Source organism: Talpa europaea (assembly GCF_964194135.1).
Source record: "Talpa europaea genome assembly, chromosome: 10".
Lineage (NCBI taxonomy): Eukaryota > Metazoa > Chordata > Mammalia > Eulipotyphla > Talpidae > Talpa > Talpa europaea.
The window spans coordinates 112528688-112554682 of NC_140077.1; the positions used below are offsets into that span (position 1 = coordinate 112528688).

Below are 25995 nucleotides of genomic sequence, written 5' to 3' on the forward strand. Positions count from 1 at the left end.
AAAAAATTGTAAGTTGTACAACACTGGGTATTTAGCATCCCATTAGCATCCAATTTTACTTAAAAAGTAAAAAGTGAAACCAAGCAATTACAATGAGTCACACTGAAATGTGTGTAGAGTAATGGACAGATGAGCTCTGGCAACTGTAACTGTGCACAAAGGAAAGACACCTCTCCCAGGGACAGCCTGTTGGAAGTGGATGTAGGTAGGAAAAAAGGAAAAGCAATTTTCACATTTGTTAGGTATGTTTCTGAATTATCTCAACTTCACATAATTTGAGTAATGTGTGTGTTATTTGTGTAATGTGAAGAGGAGTGAGGGCCGAGAAGTGAACAGAGAGGACAGATGCCAGGGGCCCACGGAAGCTCCCGGCTTTAACTATAAACTGTCCCGTAGCTTCTCACTGGCATTTTCTTTCCGTGGAAGAGGCAATGAACGAGGGGCAAAGAGAGGTTCAAAAGTGCAGAGCTTCTCAGAAAGTTCTAAACTGTGCTTAGGCAATGGGAAGTAAAGTTTAATAAATTAACAAAACTATGCAAAAGGAGGAAGGATACAAAAAAAATAACCAACCATAACCTCAGAAGAGGATTAACTCAAAACCTAAGACAAAAAATCCAGACACTTTTATTCTCAACTCCTGTAACAATTTTGCCGTGAATCAGACACTACATATTTGGAAGCACAGCTGGTTTCTATCCTTTTCCATGCCTAGATTACTTTCAATTATATGATACTGCTTCCAAATTATCACGAGGAAGACTCTTCCTTACATGTCCTGACCTGCTGTTATAAAAATGGAACGTAAAAAAACCTGTAAAAATGTAAGCTACTGAGCAATTTTACCACCACAATTCCAAGCTGACTTTTAATGTTCAAGCAATATCCATCTTTTAGCAGGTTAATGAGAGATTACAATTAAAAAGCATAACTAGATATACTGACAGTCAACATACCATAAAATGTATAGCTAACAATTTACAATAGTGGGTAAACCAGATATTAAATTTAAAACTCATGAAATTCAACTTCTTAAAAGCTAATGGTCACTTACAAAGTAAATTCTTACTCTACTTTTAAAATATAAATCATATTTTTTGTTATTGTTGCTTAACTTAAAATGACCATCATTGGTAAGCATGGAGGCATCTCAGAAGGTGCTGAAATAAAAAGTTCAGGAAAAATCTGCATTACACAAGGACATTAATTCACACAAACACCACACCAACAAGAAACCTCTGAAAAGTATACCTGTATCAGCTTCATGCTCTTTATTCTCATCGGTGAGAGGGTTGTCGTGAAGCTTTAAATAGATCTCTATAGCAATTCTCGCTGCCTTGAAGTAAAATGGATGTTGTCGAAGTACATCTTCTAGTTTTAATAAGTCCACATATGATCTAAGGGTAATCTTCCTCATACAGTATGTATGAAAGTCAAACTGGTCATCAGTGATTTCTATGAAATGCTAATAAAATTACCTTTTATTATATTGGAGTATAGCGATGTCAAAAAAATACTACAAAAATCAAAGCATTAGAATTACTTCTTCTCTTGGCATGAAAAAATTAGTAAAATATATAAAATTATAGTCATATAAAATTATGATTCAACATAAATGTTTTGTGTATCAAATAAGCAAATGTAACTGGCAATCATCTAGCATGGTATATGGAATATAGCAGGCACTAAATTGTATTTCCCTTATAAAAATGAAATACAGTGCTTTAAAATATATACATTTCTTTCTTAATCACACTTAAATAAAGCCGTGATATATCAAACATAATTAATATACATAATGGTACAGTACAGTAGACCTACACATTATGTTAAACATTCAGCTTTTATGTTTAGAATGGTTGGCAAATGATTATATGTAGTAATTGGTAATTTTTCTGAGGACACACCTGAATCCTATATAATAAAACTAATAAAATGCTGGTATGTGGGAAAGAAGTCAACTAGCAAGTAAATCAAGCAACAAAACACATAATTAAGCTCTGGGGTTGTTTACCTCCTAAAAGGTCAAATGCGAAATTACATAAACTTTTTCCTGTGAAAAACACATAAAAGTAAGTAAACTACTAGTGCTAGAAATGAATCAAAGTAGAGGACTAAGAAAATAGTGAACTTATCAGAAAATGTGGAATTACATAGGGTACAGAAATACTGTGGCATTTCAAAGCTTTTACCTATACGTGTATCAGCACTCAATCCCATGACAAAGAGTTCTCTAGGATGACTTAATGAGCTTTTGTATGTGAAGCAGCAGTACCATTTGGAAAGAAAAATAAAAAAAATAGAAACATAGCCAAGATAAAACTCATCGTACACAGTACTTACTCTCTCAATCTCATGACACTTCTTAAGTGCTTCACCAAATTTATTCATCGCCTTATAAGCCTGGGCACATTCTGTCTGGAACCACATACATTGCATTTCGTTTAAATTCTCCACCGCTGATGTTCCTTCCTACATGAAAGTCACATATATTCAAGACATTTCTTACCAAATAAATTATTCCAACATAGGAATTATTTATGAAGGAACAAATAATCAACTGATTTAAATTTTTTCAAAATCATTTTCTATTACTTTACCCCATCTCAGAGTAAGAGGGAAGAGTTGATGTGAAATTTAAAATAACATTTGTAATTATTAAAAATGTTCATTATTATTATTATTATTATTTATACTTTGTAAATGATTAATCAAAAAATCAACATAATTGGGGTTGAAAATTAACATAACAAACAGGATACTGGGTATCAGCTTCCCCCATAAAAATTTCATCTGAACACACACCAATATAAATCGGTTTTGAAGTTCAATGTACAATCATCCAAAAAGAAAAAAATCATCTAAAAAAAGAAAAACAGCTTTATATTAATACTGATTTCTAATGTTTCTTCATTAAGTAACTATTTCGCTGTTAAAAATATTAGAAACAGTGAAAAACAGCAAAGTATATTCCTACAAATGGGCTTAGTCCTAAATAAGAACATCAGTTGTACAAACCCTTGTAAACTTTGAGCACATTTCTTCAGCCTCTTTTATCAGATTGGCTTTTAGCATGTATTTTGCACACTTGGAGTTGATAAATCTGTCTGCGGTGTCCAAGGCCTGGGCTTCGTCCATCCACCTCGCAGCTTCTTTAATATTCCCAGCATGCTTACAGGATACAAAAGCAAAATAAACTAATCAATATAATTGTATTACACAGGTAATTTGTTCCCTGCTGATTAATAACACAAAAGACAAGGTGTTCTTCTGAATCTTAAGATCCTAAATAAGTGTAGGTGCATCCACTCTGCCATAACAGACGTTTTGATACCTTTCTAGTCATGTAGAATGTAGGTTCTCTGACAGTAAAGATTTGTTTTGAGAATTTTATCTACTCCTATAATGTCACTGCCTACAACAGCACCTGACACATACTGACTACTCTAATGATTGAATCAAAGAAAATAATTGCAATCTTTAAGACAACACAATGTAATTCAATGCAGAAGTCATAAATGAGAAACAGATGGTCAAATTTAAACTCCAAAGGAACCACAAAAACATTACTCATTATGAGCACTGGTAGACATTCCACAATGACCCTCATTATCATTCTCCTGTCTAATTTGCTTATCAAAGCCACAAAGCTAGTGAACATAAACTTACTTTGAAAGGTGCTTTTAAATTATTAATTTCAATGTATCTTGGTAAATAAATTATTGGTTTCTACCTTCCCCCAAAACCACTTATTAATAAACTATTTGTATTAACAGGAAAAACCCAACTTTATCTAAGAAGATCTTTCTTGGAACATATGACTGGAGATTCTCAAGCAGGACCCAGGAATTGAGTAGGCAAAAGAAAGAATAAGTAAAATTCATAACAGAATCTTCAGTTTCATTTCATTAAGATTACCAGAAACTGATTCAACATCATACTTGAATGCTAATAGAAACAAACATTACACAGCAAATAATTACTTTTGATTATATTAATACCTCACAAGCATATATGTGAATACATCAGAATTTATACTATGAATAACCATCATATGTCTATAGGCAGTCAAACAGACGAAGTTAGCCTCACCATGACAAATCTAAAGATAATGGGACACTCCAATATCAAGGGAAATAAAAGCAAAATATCAACAAACAGGACTACATCAAACTAAAAAGCTTTTGGACTGCGAAAGAAATTACCACTAAAACAAAAGGCAACCTGTAGGCTGGGAAAAGATACTTACACATCACACATCCAACAAGGGACTAATTTCCAAAATATATAAAGAATCCATACAGCCCCACAACAAAAAAAATCAACCAAATCAAAAAAACTGACCAAAGACCATGTGAACACCTAGACGGCCTACAGGTGCAGGAAAAACTCATCATCACTGACTATAAGAAAAATGCAAATCAAGACCACAATGAGTTATCACCTCACTCCTGTGAGAATGGCCTGTATCAAAAACACCAGAAACAAAAGCTGGTGAGGACGTGGAGAAAAAAGAACATGTGCCCACAGGGGAAGGGATGTAATTTGGTGCAGCCTCTATGGGAAACAGTATGAGGAGTCCTCAAAAAATTAAAAGTGAAAACCTCATCTGATCCAGCAATACCACTGCTACAGACTTACCCACAGAACAGGAAAGCGCTAATAGGAAGAGCTATGCACACCTGTGTTCCCAGCGGTATCCCTGACAATAGTCAGGCCATGGAACAGGCCAAAATGCCTAATGACAGACAACTAAACTGTGGAATACATGCACAATAGAATACTGCTCAGCTGTTCTCAAAGATGACAGTGCCTACTAGGACAAAATAGATGGATCTGAAACTAATTACACGAAGCGGACAAATGAGAAAGTTAAAGACAGTTATCAGATGGTTTCACTCATTCACGGAATAGAAACAACCAAAGAAAAACTGGCAAAGCACAGCAAAAACAATTCTTAGGTGCTGTGGAAAATACCAGAGGGAGGATGGAGGTGGAGGGGATGAGGAGCCCGGGAGATGGGGAGGGAAGGTGGCAACGTGCTGGCACTGGAGAGCTGATGGAGGAGTGAGCCCAGAGCAAATACAGAGGTGTGAAGTTGTACTACCCAAATTATGGTTATGTAAATGACTGGCATCAATAACATTTGAGAGGAAAATAAAACACTTGTTGTACCATTGTTATTCCATGGTTCATGAACGATCAGAATATGCCATTTCTCATTGCATTTAGAATAGAAAATACAGAAAAAATTTGTCTCATTACCTTATAAGAAAAAAGGAAAAGATTTTTACCTTGTAGATTTTAGCTTTCACGAGAAAGAGTTCTATCAGCGTGGGCGTGCTCTCAATAGCGGTATTGATGTACTCCAGGGCAATGGAAGGCTGGCCGATTTTGTCATAATGTTGCGCCAAGTAGTACTGGACCCAAAGCAATGTGGTTGGTGGTTCCTCTTTCCCATCATCTTTAAAAAGCAGGGGCGGCAAAGGAAAGAAACCAAGATTAGCCGTTACATATATCAAGAGAACACCTACCTCAAAATGGCTCTTTATTAATAAGGAAAGTAGTTTGAGACATGTTGAGATCTTTTTTATCTAGCTATAAAACTACTGTTAAATTTATAAGATCTTTGAAAATGACCAAACTTTCTTGTATCATTACAGTCGCTAGGATAATCCCTTGCATTCAGTAAGAATTTCATATAATAAACCAAGTAAGTGAGATCAAAGTTACAACTAATTACCTACCAAGGAAACGGAAAAGGGTGGCTGTGGCAAGCTGTACACTCAGATTATGAGAGTGTCTTGATCAGGATGTTATTTATGAAGGGGAAGCCTGAGGCATGTAAGAAACTTTCCACTAATGTGACTTTAAAAATGGTGTGTGTGTGGGGGGGAGGGGGCCGCAGAGCTCAGTTTTCTTGATTGGGTTTCTAGATAATGTATTAAACCATACATAAGTATATTTATAATGTGGTTAATTAGCAATCCTTAACATATTTTAATATTAAACTGACTATGCAAAGATGTATAATTTAAGTGGAATAAAAACCATACCAAAAAATAAGATAAATAAAAATGATTACTCTATATTTCATAATTTAATACACTCACAACAAAATGTGTAAGTACACAACCCACACATTTAAAAATGCTTTTTTAATACAAATTTCTAAAATCTGATATCTGCTTTCAAAGAAAGCAAAGAGTGTTCATCTTTATCCTAGTAAAAGTAGGATGGCTCAGTGGACAAACAATAGGAGTGGAACTCACCAACTCCCGATCTGAAAGATCTGCAACAAAAGTGCTGCATATTCTTGGGCATGTCATTGAACCTCTTCCACATTTGTAAAATATGTAGGAAAATGCTGATAATCAAAGGAACATCATGATGATTAACCAATGAAGCCATGGTAATAACGCCTTCTAAAATGTATTATTCAAATAATCTGAGAACCTAGATACAACGATCAACCCAATAGCAACAAGCACCCCAGGTCCCATACTGGGCTCCCCATTGCAGGAACCAGGAGGGCTCTTTGGAAAAACAACTGCTTCCAGGTTGGCTGTGGGCAGTGTACAAGATGAACTGGAATATCTTGCCATAGCAAACTGTAAGGAAGCTATCAACTACCACCATGGTGTGTGAAGTCTGGGGCCATCTTAAAACACAATGACTGAAAGTATCAAGTATGTTTACATCCATGAATTTATAATTATACCTTTAAAACATGCTTGGGCATCTTATCCTTGAAGAATACTACTAGATCAAATCATTATATTGAAAACAGATAAAAAACAACCACAATAAAAAAGCAGGTGCAGGGAAGAAAGGATAGCATTTATCTTGCTTTCCTATATACAAACTGAAATACTGGATATAACGAAAGATAACTTCTCTTTTAAGATAATAAAAAGTGAATGACTAAGTTCCCGAAAGTTGCTAACATATATAAAAACAAACACTATATGACTCCTGATGGAAGAAGACATCACCACAGGTAAAAAAAAAAATCACCCCTCTTATATTTAGAACAAAATCAGTGCATCCCTGGTGGCACAAGGGGTTAAGCACAGCACTGCGCAGCTATCTGAAGCCTCTGCAGCACAAGTTTGATCCCCTGCTGTCCAGGGAGTACCCACATGGTGCAGCAGACCTCTCCTCTCTCGCCCACTGCTCACCTCAGCACTGTATTTCAGTCGGTCTGCTTGTTCTGCGCCCCACTGTCTCTGGTGAATCCTCTCACCCATGCAACTCTGGCTATACCCCAGCTCTTGTATGCATAAATAAATTTTTTTTAAAAAAAGAATCATTTGAACCTCTTTGAGTCCTTAGTCAGGCCTCAGAAGTCTGCAATGCTGATGCTGCTTTGTATCTGTTCTTCCAGCAAGTCATTAGCTTTACATGGATGCTGAGCAGCACCTGAAGGACCTACTGCAACTGAAGAAGTGAATTTTAGTTTAACTTTAAAAATTTTAAGTCAGCCAGCTAATGGCTTTCTTAGTTGCCGGCATAGCTTTACAGCCAACCACCAATTTATGAAAAATTCAGAGAATAGAACACCATGGGATGGGGGGGGGGGGTCGGGGTGGGGGGTGAGGTAGAGGTGCAGTCAGCAACATCTAGAGACTGAAGGAAAAACACAGATTTCTTCAACAATAAGTCCCAGGAAGAGTAGATGGAGGAAAAAACTCTAGGTTAAAAGAGAGTTAAAAGACATACCAACTACACTAGAAATACTCATCTTGATCTCCACTCAAAAGTAACTTCAAAAACAAAGTGACATTTCTAAAAGCTGGAAATAAACGCAAATGTGAACCTTTTTCTTTATGAATAGTCAGGTGTGCCGGCGAATGACAGTTATGAGCTTTAGCACACTGGGAACCCGAGGATGACACGACGCAACATTTGGGATATGCTTGGGAATAACTCAGCACTTACCATTGGGGTTAAATAACCGGCAACTCTTCAGGGAGGTTTCATAGCCCACTACCAGCTCTTCTATGATTGCCACCTGCAATGCAAACATACACACACGCTGAATTAAAAACTCACATGTATGCAGTTACAATAACAGATATTTGCGCAAATGGTGCTATTTACTATTAAAGGGCTAAATAAACATTACCACACACCCTGGACCCATAGATGAAGATTTAAATGCTCATTTTCCCATTTTTCCAGGTGTGTATTGGAGCAAAACTTTCTTTAAAAAATTACTGGCAACTTCTTTTCCTGCTAGGAAATAAAGCATCAAGCTGAACTAGAAATCAGGAAAAGGATGGACAGAAGGAGGTGACTTTGTGGGCATTTTTATTTCAATTCTCATAAATTGCACCCACAGATAACATTTGCTCTTTGGGAATCAAGAATTAAATGCTATGTGGAAAGAGAAATGACCCAAGTAGATGACAGCATCAAGTGTAATTTCAGTCCGGGGCAAGCTCTAGCACATCAGAAACAGCAAACAGCAGGTGGGTTTCTGAGGTCCACAAGAAAGAGGGACCGGCCCAGCGTCTGTCTCCTGAATCATGACCACACTACTTGTTCCAGGTTTCCTAAGAGATCTGTGAGTATTTTTAATTTTTAATTCTTTTCTTTGCTTAAGCCATCTATAATGACTCTGTTATAACACAAACCACTTAAATGACTTCAACTTAACCAACTCAGCAGATTAACACCAGCTCTCTCCATTACCTCAAAAAACTGTGAGGACTGAATGGTCGCAACATATAGAATTTACTCCAGACTGCTTCACAAGCATCAAAGTCTTACTCTACCCAAACTGGATTAACACAATTTTATGAATGTGATTTATGCAATAAATAAAGAGAAAAGAGTCGTCAATAAAGCCCATACCTTGGGCCTCTCAACAGAAGACTGATAAATAAGTGTTAGTTTGTCCCATCTCTGTGATTCTTCCCTTTAAACTCAATCATTTTAAATCCAATCAACATGTCTTGGCGCAAGCAAAAAAATTCAAATTAAGATTAAAATATCCTCTTAGCAAGCATTTGGAACTGACAATACATCGTTGAAACAGTAAGTTAACATACTGGGACAGCAAACTCTTCTGATGCAACTTTTTCTACCAAACAAAAAAGGACAAAGATTATGAAGCTAAAACTTAGTTTAATAAAAAGAATCACTTCTGACTTTCACCATGAGCAGAAATTAAATGCTACAGAAACCACAACCTTGCCAACCTCTCATACCTACAACTGACTCATTAAAGGATATAGCAGAAATCTAAGACAAAAAAAAAAGCAAATAATCAGTAAGTTATTTAGCTAATGAGAGAAGAGGATGAAAAGGAGCTGAGACAAGTAGAAGTATTGAAACTGCACCCCAGGAAGCCTGAGGCCTGACTCACAGAGAGTACACAGTGTGACAGAGCTGCGAGCCTATGGTTCCACATCCTGAGCAGAGAAATCATAATTTAAAAAATGTGGTTTACTTTACCTTTTCTTTATCTTTGTATAATGACCTCAAAGTATTGAAGACTGGTGGGCAACCCTTGCTGAAATTCATCCTTAGGAACTTATCCAAACATTCTTTAAACTTCTCACCTTGGAATAAAAAAATCCTGTCAGCTTACATTTACCCAAGCAACTCTAACAGACACTTTATTTAATCTGCATACTATATATTTAAAACCAAGGAAAGAAGGTCTCCCTGGTGGCGCAGGGGTTAAAGACATAATGCTAGCAAGCTATTGCCAGTCATTGCTGCATGAGTTCGATCCCGCCCAGTGAGGTGACCCACATGGCACAGCAGACCTCTCCTGCAGTGTATTTCAATCAGCCTGTTCTGCTCCCCACTGTCTCTGGTGAATCCTCCCACCCCCGCACCTCTGGCCTACACCCCAGCTCTTATATGCATAAATATAATCTTAAAAAAAAAAAAAAAACAAGGGAAGAAATTAAATCCTAACATCATTTCCGTTCCTTAGCAATTATTCTCATTTACCAGATAAAAAGTTTAATGGCAGTCTTCTTGGCACCAGTCCCCTGGGATATTTAGTCCAGGCTTCTTCATAAATTTTTAGTCGCTCTAACATATTAGCTGCAGACAAAAACAACTTCTCTTAATATGATGTTATAAATTGTACATTTTTCTAGCAAATTACAAATTTCTCAGTCTATAAAAATTATATTAAATGGAAAATTTAAGATGGAAGAAAATATTTGTAATCTAATCACCCAAATGTATCAACAGTAGTTTTAGACCATTTCTTTCTAATGTGCTCATATTTAGATATCTTTAATCATGTAAAATATGTAATTTTCCTTTATCTTGTTCTGCTTTAAGAAGACTGAAAATCTGAGGATTCTTTTACTTTCATTCTGAGAAAATTCTGGGCATTATTTCTCTATATATTGCTTCTTCACTATTCTCTTTAGTCTCCCCTTTGATTTATCTCGGAGCTTCTGGATCTACCCACTATGCTCTATTTCTCCACATTTCCTTTGTATTTTCTTTTACTCTCAGTGAGAGCTCCCCTCAGTTGAATCTTCCTCTTCACTATTTTTCCTCACTTGTGACCTCTCTTCTACTTAATCTATTAAGTTTTTTATGTCAGCAAGTAGGCATTTATTGCCCCCGTTCCTCACTGGTACCTTCTCATTTTCCTTATTTCATGGTTACAAGTTCCTTCCTTCATCTTAAGACTCCTCCACTGTCTCCACACTCCCTTGCGCTGGCACTGGTGATGACCCCCTGTGGGTTCCAAGGGCACACGCTGACTGTGTCACTATCAGTGTATCACGAAGGCTACCTACCAGCCTTGAGGGAATATAATTTCAAATCAAGTCATCCTGGCTAATGAGCCGGCCTGTTTGTAGACATGTTTCCGGGTCTGCCCTCACAAGTAGGTCCCATACCTGGGATAGGACTTGAGTTTACCTGCTAGAGTCCAGGTGGCCACAGAAGTTCTGCTTGCTTCTTTCCTTTAGGGAGACATCTCTTTCTTTCCGAGGAAATATCCCTTTCATGTTTTTTATGTTACTATGCATTTGCGAACCTTTTAAGTCGTTTCTAAAACACTCTTCTCAACTATTTCTAAGAATTTTAGTAGTAGATGAGAGGTTTCAGAAAATGCTGTCTTTCAGGGCCTCCCTGGTAGCGCAAGGGGTTAAGCACCGCACTATGAAGCAATCCACAGCCTCTGCAGCATAAGTTCGATCCCCGGCTGGCCAGGGAGAAACCCACATGGCACAGCAGACCTCTCCTGTCTCACCTGCTGCTCCCCTCAGCAGTGTGCTTCAGTCAGTCTGCCTGTTCTTCTCCCCACCCTGTCTCTGGTGAATCCTCTCACCGGCCCCCCTCCATATCTCTGGTCTGTACCCCAGCACTTGTATGCATAAATAAATAAATCTTTAAAAAAAAAATGCTCTTTCATATTAAATAGAAGTTTGCAAAGATAGTTCTGTATTCATATTTTGAAACAATTCTTAACCACTATTTTTCCAGTTATGCTTTTCAATAAGTTAATAAAATATATATCAGCAAAGAAAGCACTTAACATTTAGAGAGTGCTGAAATACTACCTGGCTTCAGTGCCTTTTCCAAGCCTTTGTAGTAGGCCCAGTTTTCAGGATTCCTCTCTTGTAATCCCCTATAAACATCAGCTGCATCTTCCAAACGACATAATTGCAACAGAAGTTCCCCTGATAAAAACAAATGAATTTAACTAAATAAATCTTCCAATTAGAACTTTAACTTTTCCTCAAAGTTTCTCTTAAGATCTGTTCAGTGTCAGGAAGTAGATGGAGGATTTGCGATCCTCCCAAGTTTCCAATTCCCTTCAACAGACTTTGTATCAGGTTAGGAAATTATTTAGACTATTTTTGAGGATGAAATTATTTAGAAATGCCGCCCTCTTCACCACCTCAATTCGGTTACTCATCTAACTCCAGGTCATTTTCCCAAATTCACTGAACACACTGACACTAAGCCATCATCCACTGATCAACTATTGCTGGCATCACAGAAACAATTTCAACATGCAAACTAACTGATCTAATCCAGTACCCTAACCTTATGTCCCTGAATCAACCATAAAACAGTAACTGCTGTGGCAGCCCATAATCACGGCCACATCCAAAACTTCCCTTTTCTTTCTTCCAACCACCGAGCAGGCATCTTGCTTTATGCTCAGCTGTCTTGACTTTCTTATCTCACTAATCCTACTCTTCAACCTTAGAGAAAAACCATTCCCTTTTCTTCAGACCTTTCAACACATATAGAGTGCTACAGCGTGGCCAATCCCAGCCCTGAATGACATTAGCAGCCTCAAATACCAAAATCAACCTTGAAATCTGGCTCCCTTGTTTACCAGTGTTAAGGCCTGGATCACCCCAACTGTTTGCTCCATATCTTTCTACAAAAGGAAGCAAGCCATGAGTTGAATGGACAGAGGCAATGGTTTCACCAGAAATATATGAGCTCCAAACTCCTATTTAGTCTCAAACAATGCTTGGGGTCTTTTTCCTTATTCTTAAATGGCTTCCATTCTACCAAAGGTATTTTCAAACAATGACTTCACCCTTGGATCTGTTGTTCTCATCAGATAATAAAAATAAACACTGAGGGCCTCCCCGGTGGCGCAGCGGTTGAGCGCTGGGTTGTGAATCTGCCCGCAGCCTCTGCAGCGCCCGGTTCGATCCCCGGCTGCTCCCCGGCCACCGGAGGAGGGTCCCGCGTGGCGCGCAGACCTCTCCTGCCGCCCGCTGCTCCCCTCAGCAGTGTACTTCGGTCCTTCTGCCTGCTCTGCTCCCCGCTCTGGCTCTGGTGAATTCTCTCACCCTCCCGCGCTTCTGACTGTACCCAGTGCTTGTATAAATAAATAAATAAAAATAAATCTTAAAAAAAAAAAATAAAAAATAAACACTGAGTGTTTACTACGTGCCAGTGATTTAGCTGTTTCACCTGATTATCTAATGCGGTTGTCAAAGTTCTACGAGAGAGGCCACTACTATTTCATTTTAAAGCTGACAGAACTTAAGCAAACTTTTTGGGGGTTAACCGGAGGAGTCAGGATTTGAGTCCAAGCAATTAGATTAAAATAGCCCATATTCTCAACGTCTAATCAGTCATTCTCAACTGAAGTTACTTTAGCCACCCAAGGGATATTTGGCAAAATCTAGAGACCTTTCTGGATGTCACAGTGAAGAGGAGGTGCTACTGGTATCTGCTGGAGGGAAGCTAACAGTGCCAAGGCGGACAGACAGCCTGCTCTATGCTAAGCCAAAGCCTACTTCAGCAAGCAACTTTTCTCCCCTACACTACACCATTCCTCATTTAATGCCCTTAATCTTTCCCCAACTTTTCTTTATGTAAAGAACTGGTATGATTAAGAATTAACAATGAAACTGTCACTGTCCACTCACCCAATCTAGGAAGTTCTCTAAGTTATCTTGATCAACTCATCCTCTCCTCCAGCTCACCACTCTCAACAATGTCTTTATTGCTGGCAATTCCAAAGATGGATTCTACTCTTGGTTCCCTTCTATTCTCTTTATGTATCCTGTCCCCAGTATCTCTCTCACTGTAGGCATTCAATGCATATTTTGTAGAATGAACCAATGGATGTTTCCTATTCGCTTACAAAGTGGAAGCAACTAAAAGAGAACATCCAAAACCCCACAATACATCTACACACATACTTGCCCACAGACGCAGCATCTCGTTTACTATGAGTAAACTATGTTCTTATCTAAAATTAATCCTTCAACGTACTAGATTAATCCTTTCCTCTGTATCAAATGTTCTGTCTTGACTGAATCATTCTCCTCCGGTGAGCAGAAGCATGTGCTGTCAAGTACCTTCCTTTCATCCTGTGGACCATTTCACCTACCACCACCCTGTCTGCATCTGTTTCCCTTCAACAGCAAAACTCCTTGAGTCACTAATGCATACTATTTTCAATTCTTCTACTTCCGATCACATTTAAATCTACTTGATTTGTTTGCGCTTTTACCACCCTACTTCCAAATGATGGAAGTACCTTTGACAAGATCGCCTATGACCTCCAAACTGATAATACCCACTGGTCAGTGAGTCCTCATCTAAATGAGCATAGCTGCCATTCTTCCTCACTAATCAGGTAATCAACAGATCAAGTGAAACAAAGTACTTAAGAGCACTCTGAAAAATCATTGCGTATTTTCATAAAGAAACCGAAGCCTAAGGTTTCCCCCACGTCAGACAGCTAGGAAGTAGCCCATGAAGGACCATCGACTGGTATTTTTCGGACCCTGACCTTTCCATTCTATCAGAAATCTCTTCATAACTAACTGACCACTCAGCCTCGACTACTGAACTCCAGGATCTTTGGACGTGAAGTTTTTCTTGCCTGTAGCATTGCCTCTACTGTTATTTCATCTATATAATGGGTATATTCACTGTGTACACACACAGCACACTTTTCTAGTATTGAAATTTAAGGGAACCAAAGGAATTTAAACCCAGCAAACTTCAGTTTCTTGTACTAGCAAGGGCAAAAAAGAAAAAAATTTAAGATTGTAATTCTTAGAAATTACTTGTATTTTCAATTTTTTGTTAATTCTTCTTTCACTTTCCATAATCACTTCCTCAACTTTGAGAACTATAAGATTTCTTTTTCTCAGCTTTCTAATAAATGGCAACATTGAAGAACCTTATTGAGGGATATAAGCCATCTATTACAATCCACACATATGAAACCAAATCTCTGGTTTCAAGCCATGTCCAGAGAGACAATGATATAATTATAAAAACCCTAGGAATGTCCTGTAGTAATCTCTGGTTTATCAATATATGCTACTAGTAATAAAGAAGCTAACAAGCAGTTTCTAAGAAATTTAATCTTCTGTCTTAGGAAATTAAGTAATTGTCTCCAATGTTGTGAGCAAACCCTGTATTTTCTGATCAAATATACTTTAAAGAAATTAATATATTGAATCACTTCATTCAATTTTTTTATTATTTGCAATTATTTTTTCTTTATCAATAATATCCATTGTTTACATTTTTCCCAAATTATTCAAAGCGCATGAATTACAAATAGGTTTTCTGTATTCAAAAATGTGTATTATACACAATTTATCTGCAGCAACTAGATTTTTCAGACTTGCTCTTTGGCATAGTTACATAAAACAGTAAACGACATTCTTAAAAAAAAAATACCTTTGGTTTCTTCTACAGCAAGTTTATCACAAATCTGCTTTTCATAGGTACAAAGATGTTCCAGGGCTTCTCTATAGAGACCTGCTTCCCGAAGAACTTGATTTTGATATAAAAGTAGTTCACTATATTCATAATCCACTTTATCAGGTGATGTCTATAAGTGGATAGAAGGAATACTAATAGTAAGGATTGTTTTCATATTAGGAAATTTTTTACATACAAATGCATATAAGAGGTAAATAGATATTAGCTTATTGATGAAACTTTTTAAAAATTCCCAAATACCTGTTTAGGGAGCAACTTAGCAAGCAATGACAATAATACTTACAATCCATTGAATAAGTATCCAATAAATCCTTACCATTTCATAATCTTCTAATAAATGGTAAGCAATTAGTAAATAAAAATCCTTCTAATAAATGGTAAGCAAATAGTAAATAAAAAGGCAAGGAAGAAAAGTGCTTACTTAATGGTAGAATATTAAATAAATCTAGAAGGAACTCACGAATCACCATTTTGCAGCTGTCACAGGAATCACTGATTAACGGCAAGAATCATAATCAGTGATACCAAAATTAGAGGCAAAAACCTGATAAGGAACAACAGGCTACTCATTAAGTCTCAAGTTACTTATTAAAAACAAAGAGGAAAAAAATACCAAGTTTATAGTGAAGAAAAATGACAGAAATCACTTTACAAATAATCAGATACAACAGACATCATGTGTTTCATATGTAGACATCATGTTACCACTGTGCCTCTCAAGGTGAGAGAACAGTGCGTCTGTGATTTCCTGCAAAAAATGCACAACTATACCTAATAGTGAGAAATAGCAAACAAATCCAAATTGATGGACATTCCAAAAGGCGCCATCCCTGGATTCTTCAAAACTATCAATTGTCATGAAACACAAAGAAATCTTTGAAACTATTCCAAATTAAAAAGAGACTCAAGGAAAATAACAAGCGAATGCAAGGTATGGTTCTAAATTGAATCCTGAAGTGAAAAAGAAATTGCTAGAAAAGATATAAGTAGGACAATTAGTAAGTCTTAAATATGGCCTGTGGATTAGAAAATAATCTATCAATGTTAAATTTCCTAATGCCTGATAATTTGTACATACTATCTGTAAAGATGCAACTAGAGTTATTCTTATACCATACACTGAAACACTTACGAACAAAAGTACGATGTCTCCATTTCCAAATGTTTTGGGAACAAAATTAAACAGAGGAGTAGATATTGTCGAATAAATGTGTAAAATATTAGCAATTAGTGAGTGTGTGGACTCCTATATGGAGTTCTTTTTCATTATTCTTCTCTGTAAGTTTGTAAGTTCTTTGTCAAGTCTGAGACTATTTCAAAATAAAGCTATCAAGTTCATATGATCTTCTTTTTCATTATTCTTAGACTCAGACTAATTTACCTGTTGTGTTTTCCTAAATTCTTCTAAAATCTTTGCTGCCATTTCATAATCTTCTAATAAATGGTAAGCAATAGCATAGCCGATCCATGATGCTCTCTGTGCAGGTCGAAGCTGGAGTAACTGATACCTCGTTTCCTTTAAGGGGGGAAGAAAACAACACTTTTTCTTAGATTTACAGTTAAAGCAAATTTTTCCTTAAAAGATCATATTTACCCCACAACAGTGAGGAATATGCAGCACAGAGCTTAGAACAATAATAGAAAACAGTTTCAAACAGAGGCAAAGAGGTATTTGTGAAAAGACACAAATGATGCCACGCCTCCAAGATAACTGTCTAAAATCTTTTTTTTTTTTTTTAAGATTTATTTTATTTATTTATACTGGGGTGTAGGCCAGAGATGCGGGAAAGACGATTCACCAGAGACAGAGTAGGGAGCTGAGCAGGCAGATCTACTGAAATACACTATTGAGGGGAGCAGCAGGTGAGCCAGGGGAGGTCTCCTATGCCACGTGGGTCAGCTCCCTGGCCGGAGATGGAACTCAGGACACAGTGGCTGCAGATAGCTTGAGAGAGACTTTAACCCCTGTGCCACCAGGGAGGCCCCTATTTAAACTCTTTCAAAAATCCTTTTTTATTTGTGCATCTACTAACTCTAACAAAAGAGACAGAATGGAAAAGACAGCACAAAAGAAAAAAATTATTCAAAATTTATTTAAAAACTACAGTGAGTGCCCAACCTCTAAGTTAACATCCACAGAAACAACTCAGTGGGTAGTACATGCAGAAGAAGATAAAATAAGTCTAAGGAGAGCCAAATGATTTCAAAGATAAAACGTAGCTACCAAGAGACTATTCTCAATGCAGGTGAGCAGAAGGCAAAAAATATGTGTTTCCCTGGAAAATGTGAGAAATAAAGGTACTATTCACGTTTGCAATAAAAGTTTTATACATACATGATAATTTTCACTGAATTAACTCAAGTCTACATAAAACCCAAATCTCATTCACAGTAAAATCACATTCTTTAAAGTTGTTATTCTAGACATACATATAATCACCATTGGAAGAAAGAGATGATTCAATTGGGAAGAGGAGATAATTCAATTTTTTAAAATAGAAGGTTTTATTATAAAAGACGTATTCAAAAAAATTTTTAAAGATCTTAACACCAGTTTCCCTTTAGGATAAAAAAGCCTCTATTTTACTTACCCTATAACCTTCAAGATCTCGCATTTGTATCTGTAGTAAGGAAAGGTCCCTTAAGATTTGAAGATTGTCTTTATCCCATTTTAGCGCGTTTCTGTAACACTTAATAGCTTCATCATATTTCTTGTCTGACCTCTGAAGAAGGCCATAAACGTGCCAACCTAAACAATTTTGTTAAGGACACAACCTACAAGTCAAGAAATAATATTCCAATATTTCCCAGGAAACTTGGAGAACTATAGCTATTTACAAACTATGAGCTTAAAAAGGGAAGCAATATAAAGCTAGAAGGCGGTTTAATATACAATGGAAAACAGCACAGCTTCTTGAGCCAGAGAAAATTAGGTCTTGCCTGCCTTATTAGATCTGTGACCTTCAACACGTTATTTAGTCTAATTATGTATCTTCAGTTATAAAGTATAAACAGAAATAGTCTATACAGCAAAATACAATGGTTTGGTGACTAGGTGGAATACCATATATAAAATGCTTACTGGCTGGCAGAAATAAATGCTAGGCACGACCTTAATTATTAAAAAGAAAAAGAAGTATCCGTAATATAATTAAATCATAGATTTTCCTTTCTCTAGTTAGAAGTACACAACTGCACATAAAACAACATTCATTCACTTAACAAATCATTAAAATTTCTTAATAGTCAGGATGTGTAAATGATCAAAATGGATAGTCTCCTGCATTCAAAGTCTGCGTAAATGACACAAATACATAAGCAAAATCATAGTAGGTCATACAAAACATTATGAAGAGTGGAAACTCGTAAAAGCTGGCCCCCCTAACATATGTAAGGTCTGTCTACGTTAGCGCTTAACTACTACAATACTACCCAGCTTCCACCCTCAGTCTCTCTACTTTTTTCTCCTGCCAGAGTAACTTTTCTAAAACACACATAATCAAAAGAAAATCTTCACATTCCAAAAACTTATTTTTCTTGTAGATCAGTTTCAAACTTCTCAATCTAACAACTTTCATGCCAGGGATCCTCAACACAGTCAGTAAAATACAGACTGCCTAGGGCAGCATGTATGACTGAAGACACATTTAATATAAATTTTACTGAAAAGTAACCTTTATTTAACATAATTGCTTAATATAAATGACAAAGTGCAGTTTAGCAAAATCTTTTCATTTGGTTGGAATATGATTTTAAAAGCCTAACATAAGACACACCAGCCTCCATAATCTGATCCCACTGCTCCTTATTTGTCACCAGTGCCCTGCAACTTCAAAGACTTGATCACCTCTCTCAAGCATGGGCACCAATCCTCTGGTCCCCGCCTCCTACAGTGGCAATGAAAGTTTACTGCTCTCTCCTGCACATCCAGTGAGGTTGGGCAACTCTTCTTCAACTTCATGCTGTCTGGACTACGTGACCACCACCGGCACTACTGCAAGAGAAGAAGTCCAGGGGACTTCATAGATCACTTGCTTTTTGTTTTATTAAGCTAAAGGGTAGTTGCCCTGTAACATTACTTCAGGTGTACAATTTGATTTGATATTTGCATATACTGCAAAATGGTCACCACAATAAGTCTAGTTAACACCCATCACCATACATAGTTAGCAAAAAATTATTTTTCTTGTGATTGAGAACTTTTTTTTTTTAATTTATACAGTCAGAAGCGCGGGAGGATGAGAGATTTCATCAGAGCCAGAGCAGGGAGCAGAACAGGCAGAAGGACCGAAGTACACTACTGAGGGGAGCAGTGGGCGGCAGGAGAGGTCTGCGTGCCATGAGGGATCCTCCTCCGGTGGCCAGGGAGCAGTCGGGGATCGAACCTGCGCTGCAGAGACTGCGGGCAGTTTCGCAACCCAGCGCTCAACCGCTGTGCCACTGGGGAGGCCCTGATTGAGAACTTTTAAGAGGTCTACCATCAGTAACTTTAAAATATGCAATCCTGTGTTAGCCACAGGCACCACGCAATACAGCACATCTCCAGGACTCATTTATTTTATAACTGGGATATGTGCTTTATGCTCCACTACCCAAGCTCCCTCTGGCAACCACCAATTTGTTCTCTGGACTTATGAACTCAGAATCTTTGGGGTTGTTCTATTGTTTTGTCTTTATTCCACATTTAAGTAAGGTCATACCAAATTCTGTCTTTCTGACTTTATTTCACTTAGCATGATGCACTCATGGTCCATATGCTGTCACAAAGAGTAAGACTTCACCCTTTATGTTATGTATGACTGATTAGATCCTTGTGTGTCTGTATGTGCACACACATTTTCTTTACAAAATTGTCTATCAACAGACACTTAGCTTGTTTCTATGACTTAGCAACTGTAAGTAACAGCTGCAATGAACCTGGGGGTGCATATACCTTTTCAAGTTAGTGTTTTCACTTTCTTGAAATAGATACCCAGAAGTGGAAGTACAGGGTCACATGGTGGTTTTCTTTTTCATTTTTTGAGGACCCGCCACACTGTTTTCCACGGTGGCCATGTACATATTTTCTCATCAGCCATACCAGTTTACATTCCTATCAGAGTGCACAAGAGCTATAACAACCTTTGAACTGCCTCTGATCTCTACCTCCCAAAAAATTATCCCCGGAGTGTTTAATGTTACTGAAAATTTAAAGAAACCTATCCATCAGGAGGAACCCAGTTAAACAAATCATGGTAATATACAATCATTAAAATCAATGAAAAGATAGCAACAACAGCCGTATTAATTATTCTTTGCTTACTTTTTTAGTTTCTGTTACTCCCAACTCACTTCTGCTTTACTAGATTAGGTATAATTTTTCAATAAGCTGTAACATTTTATGTAGCACTGGAAAGTGTTCTGTGGATGCGTCTAATAAGTATCCTTCCTCAAAAGGCTAAGTTCTTTGAGAACAAAATCCATCTTTGCCTCACTATGCCAGGGGCCTGCTAACACTTGAAAATATACTGTTTCAGCACTTAAAATTGCTTTAGTACACAAAACAGATAAAGAAATACTTGTTTAAAAACTATCTAAAAAATAACAACCCACAATTTTTTTTCTATGTTCCCTAGGCATTTGTACTTGTTCATAACCCTCACACTGCCCGAACAAAATAAAATTTATGAGGTATAGGTGTACTTAGCTTTTTCAGGCACTAATGTTAAGCATCTTTCAGGCACTAATGTTAAGCATCTCATCATTAACCCTCTACACCCCCACAGTGATGTGGATATAATTACTGTCGTTTTACAAATGAGGTAACTACACCCTAAAATCACAGGAGGAAACTGCGCTCTCAATATCAACCAGCACTATATTGCCTCTCTAATGGTCCATATTGTATTGCCTCTAAATTTATGAAGAGGGGGCCTCCCCGGTGGTGCAGCAGTTGAGCACTTGGTTGTGAAACTGCCCGCAGCCTCTGCAGCGCTGGTTCGATCCCCGGCTGCTCCCCGGCCACTGGAGGAGGGTCCCACATGGTGCCCAGACCTCTCCTGCCGCTCCCTGCTCCCCTCAGCAGTGTACTTCGGTCCTTCTGCCTGCTCTGCTCCCTGCTCTGGCTCTGGTGAATTCTTTCACCCTCCCGCGCTTCTGACTGTACCCAGTGCTTGTATGAATAAATAAATAAATGTAATAAATAAATAAATAAATTTATGAGGAGGGTGGGCCTCCCTGGTGGTTCAAGGGGTTTAAGACACAACCTATGAAGCTGTCCATAGCCACTGCAGCAAGAGTTCGATCCCTGGCCGGGGAGCTACCCACATGGCGCAGCAGATCTCTCCTGACTCGCCCGCTACTCCCCTCAGCAGGGTATTTCAGTCAATCCACTTGTTCTGCTCCTAGCTCTGTCTCTGGTGAATCCTCTCACCCACCACACTTCTGGCCTGTACCCCAGTTGTTGTATGCATAAATAAATAAATCTTTAAAAAAAAATTTATGAAAAGGGTGAATCTGCATAATGTATAGAAAGAATTTCCATAGACATTTTAAAAAGAAGGTCCCAATTATCTATGACTATATATAATACTAGAATGTGTAACTATATAAAAATGTTCCCTGAATGAAGGAAGTTGCTGTTATCCAATTTAAGAAAGAATCATCTCTGGAGTTACAGGGTTAGAAGACTCTAACACATCTAACACTCAAAATTACAACCTTAGCTTAAGACACCCCAATCTTCCAAAAAGGATACACACATGACTCTTCAAGTCATTCCTCAATCCTCTACGAACCAATTCGTAAGCCTCTTCCTTTTTTCCCAAACAGTTCAATGTTAATCCTTTCATAGCCAGGGTTTCTATTAAAAAGGAAGGAAGAAAAAGAAAAGAAATTAACATCTGAAAAAATAAACTAAAACTGTAATCATAATCTCAAAAACAAAGGTCCAATTATCGTAAGTATTTAAAAATTTAAAGGAGATTACTGGGAAATTTTCCAAATTTGTACAGAATTAAAATATTTAAAAACTGACAAACTGAGCACACACACATTTCTGAAATGTGTGTTTCAGAAAATGAGCACAAAATTGCACACTGGAAAGAAAATCTGTTTAACTCATATGTCAACAAGATGCAGTGACTCTGTTACTGTTCTTCAGAGGAATTCCATGGAGGAACTTATAAAATAAAGCTCCTTTAAAGTATGAAAAACTTTATCTTAAAAAGACTGTTTCTGTGAACCCAAGTTACATGAAGATTAAATGTACTAGTCAATGATTAAAAGATAAGACATCAATTTTCTACATTTCTGATTTTCAAACTTTTAAAATAAATTCATTGGGATTACTACTGAATATACAAGTAAAAGATATCAGAGACATAGCATCTGCAATCAACAGACTGAAATAGTTGCATAAACCATTAAGTTTTCAGAAAAGGAAAAAGAATTTCTCATATGTATCTTATAAAGCATAAAAGAATAAAAAGAACTCATGATTTTATCTGCCGTCTATGACTAAAACTTAGAATTTACAAAAGAATTAGAAGATAAAGATTAGTGGTATGATCCTGAAAAAATCAACATTAATTGGAAAATTCACACAAGGAAGTGGAAGGGAAAGGGGGCAAAACTATGTATAAATTTATTTTTTTCATGTGTAAATTTAAAGGAAAAGGTAGCAAACAAAATATTTGCCAAGTAGGCAAATTAGCAAGCTACTGCAGAAAATATCTTTGTTGTCAAAGAGGTAAAAATCTATTTCTTACAAGTTTATCGGTCACTTTTAAGTGTCTTAATTTCATTCAGGGTTCCCCTTAAGTTTAAAGAAAACCATAACCTTAAGTACTGTTAAAAAAAAAAAAACTTTCATTATTTATGACACTTGCTATACAGATCCACTAAAATAGAGGAAACACCACATTTTATAAAGAATGGAAGCAGGAGCTCCACCGCACTGAACGCTATCATGATTACCTTAGCAAGAGTTAGGGACTGCCAGGCGTACTTCAGAAATGAATAGAGAAAAACCTAACATCCAGCTGGCCAGCAAAAAGAAGTACGTTTTAACAATGAAAAGGGGAGAGAGAACCCTAGACACTTTTATTCCCACTGCTTTCCATAGCCAAACAATTGTATTCTCGTGAAAGAACTAGAAGAGTGCTTCAGCACCACTCCTGGCTCCACTTGGCGATACCTAGAGAACAGTAGCCAATCGAAACCTCCGGGCAGCCTAAGTGCATCCAGGTCAGATGGCCAAAAGCTTCTTTTCCCTTTGCCTCTTCTCAAGTGTAGCTACATATTCTCCCCTTGCTTTACAGACATTTCACCACCCAATAGTCTATCCTCACCTAGGCAAAAGCTACATAAATTTTCAGTACATTACAAAATAAAAATTATATCTTAAATATGAATTAAGATACAATGTTCAATAGAAAGATGTTGGTTCAGAGCAAAAGACCAGACACTTAGGGAATAAGCTTGCTGTAAAGAATAAAACGTCTTCAGCTCAACTGAAGATCTAAAGCAAATTTTCTTGTAACATCTTAAATAAACTTATTTACTAAAATCAGCACATTGGTCATCCTAGGATCACCTGCTAATATATTCAATACAGAAGTTAAGTGATAATTCATGTAGAATGTGTCGCTGTTTTGACAATTCAAAATACTGTTTTAAGCATCTTTTCACAGGAGTCAAGGATGAGAGTAACAGCACCCAAAAAAACTGAAGACAGACAAGTAAACAAAACTTAATCTACTTATACTTACAAGTAAGTGTATGCTATTTACACTTACCTCCATGCTCTGCAAATTTGGGATTAGAGAGGATTTGTTTACAGAATTTCAATCCATTTCTATACTGTTTATGCTCATAACATCTCTGTTAAAACAAAAAAGAAAAATTTGCGTTTAGGAAGAAATGCAAGCAATTTGAAATTCAATGCTAAGTTCTGGACTATGTTAAAGGCAACAAAAAGAACCATACTCTCCTAACTCCCACTAAAATGCCAGTTAGTATGTATATGCGTATCTAATATGCACACTTAGCAATAACATGTAATATATGATATTGCATATCAATCTATTGATCTGTCTAGTTCAAATACACAAAGTAAAACAAAGAAACAGAATATAAATACAGGAAAAATAAAATCATGAGCTCATCCAAAAGATCTAATATGTGTTAGATAAATAAAAACTGATAAAAAGTAAAGGTGTACAAACTGCATTTTAAAATACTATTTTTTTACTAAAGGCAAGTCTCTCAGGTCCAATGGGACAAGTGCATGTGAACCAATGGGTGGCGGGAAGGAGGAAAGACCCACACCAGTTACATCACAGTGAAATTTCAAAGCCTGGAAATAAAGAAAGCTTCTTCAAAACATCACAAAAGAAAAGAAAGTCACACAACAAATATCTACATTCAGAAGGACACAGAACTTTTATTCCAAATAATAATGGAATGCTGCTGAAAGACTGAAAACTATATATAGCCTTCAAAACTCAAAGCAAAAGTAAGTTTCAACCCAGAATTCTATAGTCAGTCAAATTATCAATCAAGAATACAAGTAAAATAGCACTGTAAAATTTCTGAGAAAGCTAAAGTTTTATCTTTGTGCACTTAAAAAGCTATTAAAAATAATCAAAAACAACATGGACCTTAGTAAATAAGGAATTTAATGTAAAAAAAAAAAAAAAAAAAAAGATTCCAGAACAACAACTACAAAATGAAGCAGGAAGCCAAACATTACTAAGGGATAAATTTCCACCAATTGGTGTACTTCACAATATGGAAAATAGTATTTATAAGCACATGGCAGAATTGTAAGTACATTTGAAGAAAATGAGCAATAGATCTACCAAGAACTAGGCAGCTGAATAACTAAGACAGCTACTGAATCCAGGAAAAATAAAAGCATGTTTAAGAAAAGAATGGTCTTAGTGACATATTTGACTTAACAGTGAACATTATATGCATAATAACATAATTTTAAGTATTCAATTCAATACTAGTTTACAAACATTGTGATACAACCATGGTGGAGTAATGCGTAAAAAGAAAGTGGGCAAATATGTGAATGATGAGGTTTTTAAGTTTTCATTTTCCATAAACAGAAGTCAACAAATATCTAAAAGTCATTTATCAATAAACAGTGATATATGTAAACAGCAAGAAAGCAAACACCAATGAAAGTGGCTAGCAAACCCGAGGATCCTTGACTCTGGAGTGGAAATAGGATATATTCTTTCCACCGAAAACCTTTAAGAGCTATTTGACATTTAAGTATCAACATGTGCTTTCATTATAATTTTTTTCAAGATTTTTTTTCAAGACTTATTTTTTTTAAATAGAGGCATGTTTTATTTATTTGTTTGTTTGTTTTTTGTTTATACATGCACTGGGTACAGTCAGAAGCGCGGGGAGGGTGAGAGAATTCACCAGAGCCAGAGCGGGGAGCAGAGCAGGCAGAAGGACCGAAGTGCACTGCTGAGGGGAGCAGCGGGTGGCAGGAGAGGTCTGCGCACCATGCGGGACCCTCCTCCCGTGGCCGGGGAGCATCCAGGGATCGAACCGGCGCCGCTGAGGCTGCGGGCAGCTTCACAACCCAGCGCTCAACCGCTGTGCCACCGGGGAGGCCCTTTTTCAAGATTTTTTTTTTTAAAGATTTATTTATTTATACAAGAGCCGGGGTACAGGCAAGGCTGTACCCCCAAGGCACTGCAGAGGCTGCGGACAGCTTCACAGCGCTGCGCTCAACCGCCTGCACCACCAGGGAGGCCCTCATTATAATTTTTTTAAAGA

General features: G+C 37.1%; 1 protein-coding gene across 2 annotated transcripts in view; it reads right to left on the reverse strand.

Annotated features, from left to right (window-relative positions):
- The window catches only part of NAA15 (N-alpha-acetyltransferase 15, NatA auxiliary subunit), a gene marked incomplete at both ends in the record, with an annotated part of 65090 nt that overhangs the window by 15458 nt on the left and 23637 nt on the right, over positions 1 to 25995 (reverse strand). For both annotated transcript variants that reach the window (XM_084245315.1, XM_084245314.1), the window contains 13 exons: positions 1249 to 1462; positions 2341 to 2469; positions 3016 to 3168; positions 5292 to 5461; positions 7939 to 8011; positions 9460 to 9566; positions 9967 to 10062; positions 11547 to 11666; positions 15166 to 15319; positions 16592 to 16726; positions 17802 to 17959; positions 21947 to 22051; positions 23988 to 24072. In XM_084245315.1, the coding sequence (XP_084101441.1) occupies positions 1249 to 1462; positions 2341 to 2469; positions 3016 to 3168; positions 5292 to 5461; positions 7939 to 8011; positions 9460 to 9566; positions 9967 to 10062; positions 11547 to 11666; positions 15166 to 15319; positions 16592 to 16726; positions 17802 to 17959; positions 21947 to 22051; positions 23988 to 24072 (1699 nt within the window). The remainder of the gene's footprint in view (positions 1 to 1248; positions 1463 to 2340; positions 2470 to 3015; positions 3169 to 5291; positions 5462 to 7938; positions 8012 to 9459; positions 9567 to 9966; positions 10063 to 11546; positions 11667 to 15165; positions 15320 to 16591; positions 16727 to 17801; positions 17960 to 21946; positions 22052 to 23987; positions 24073 to 25995) is intronic.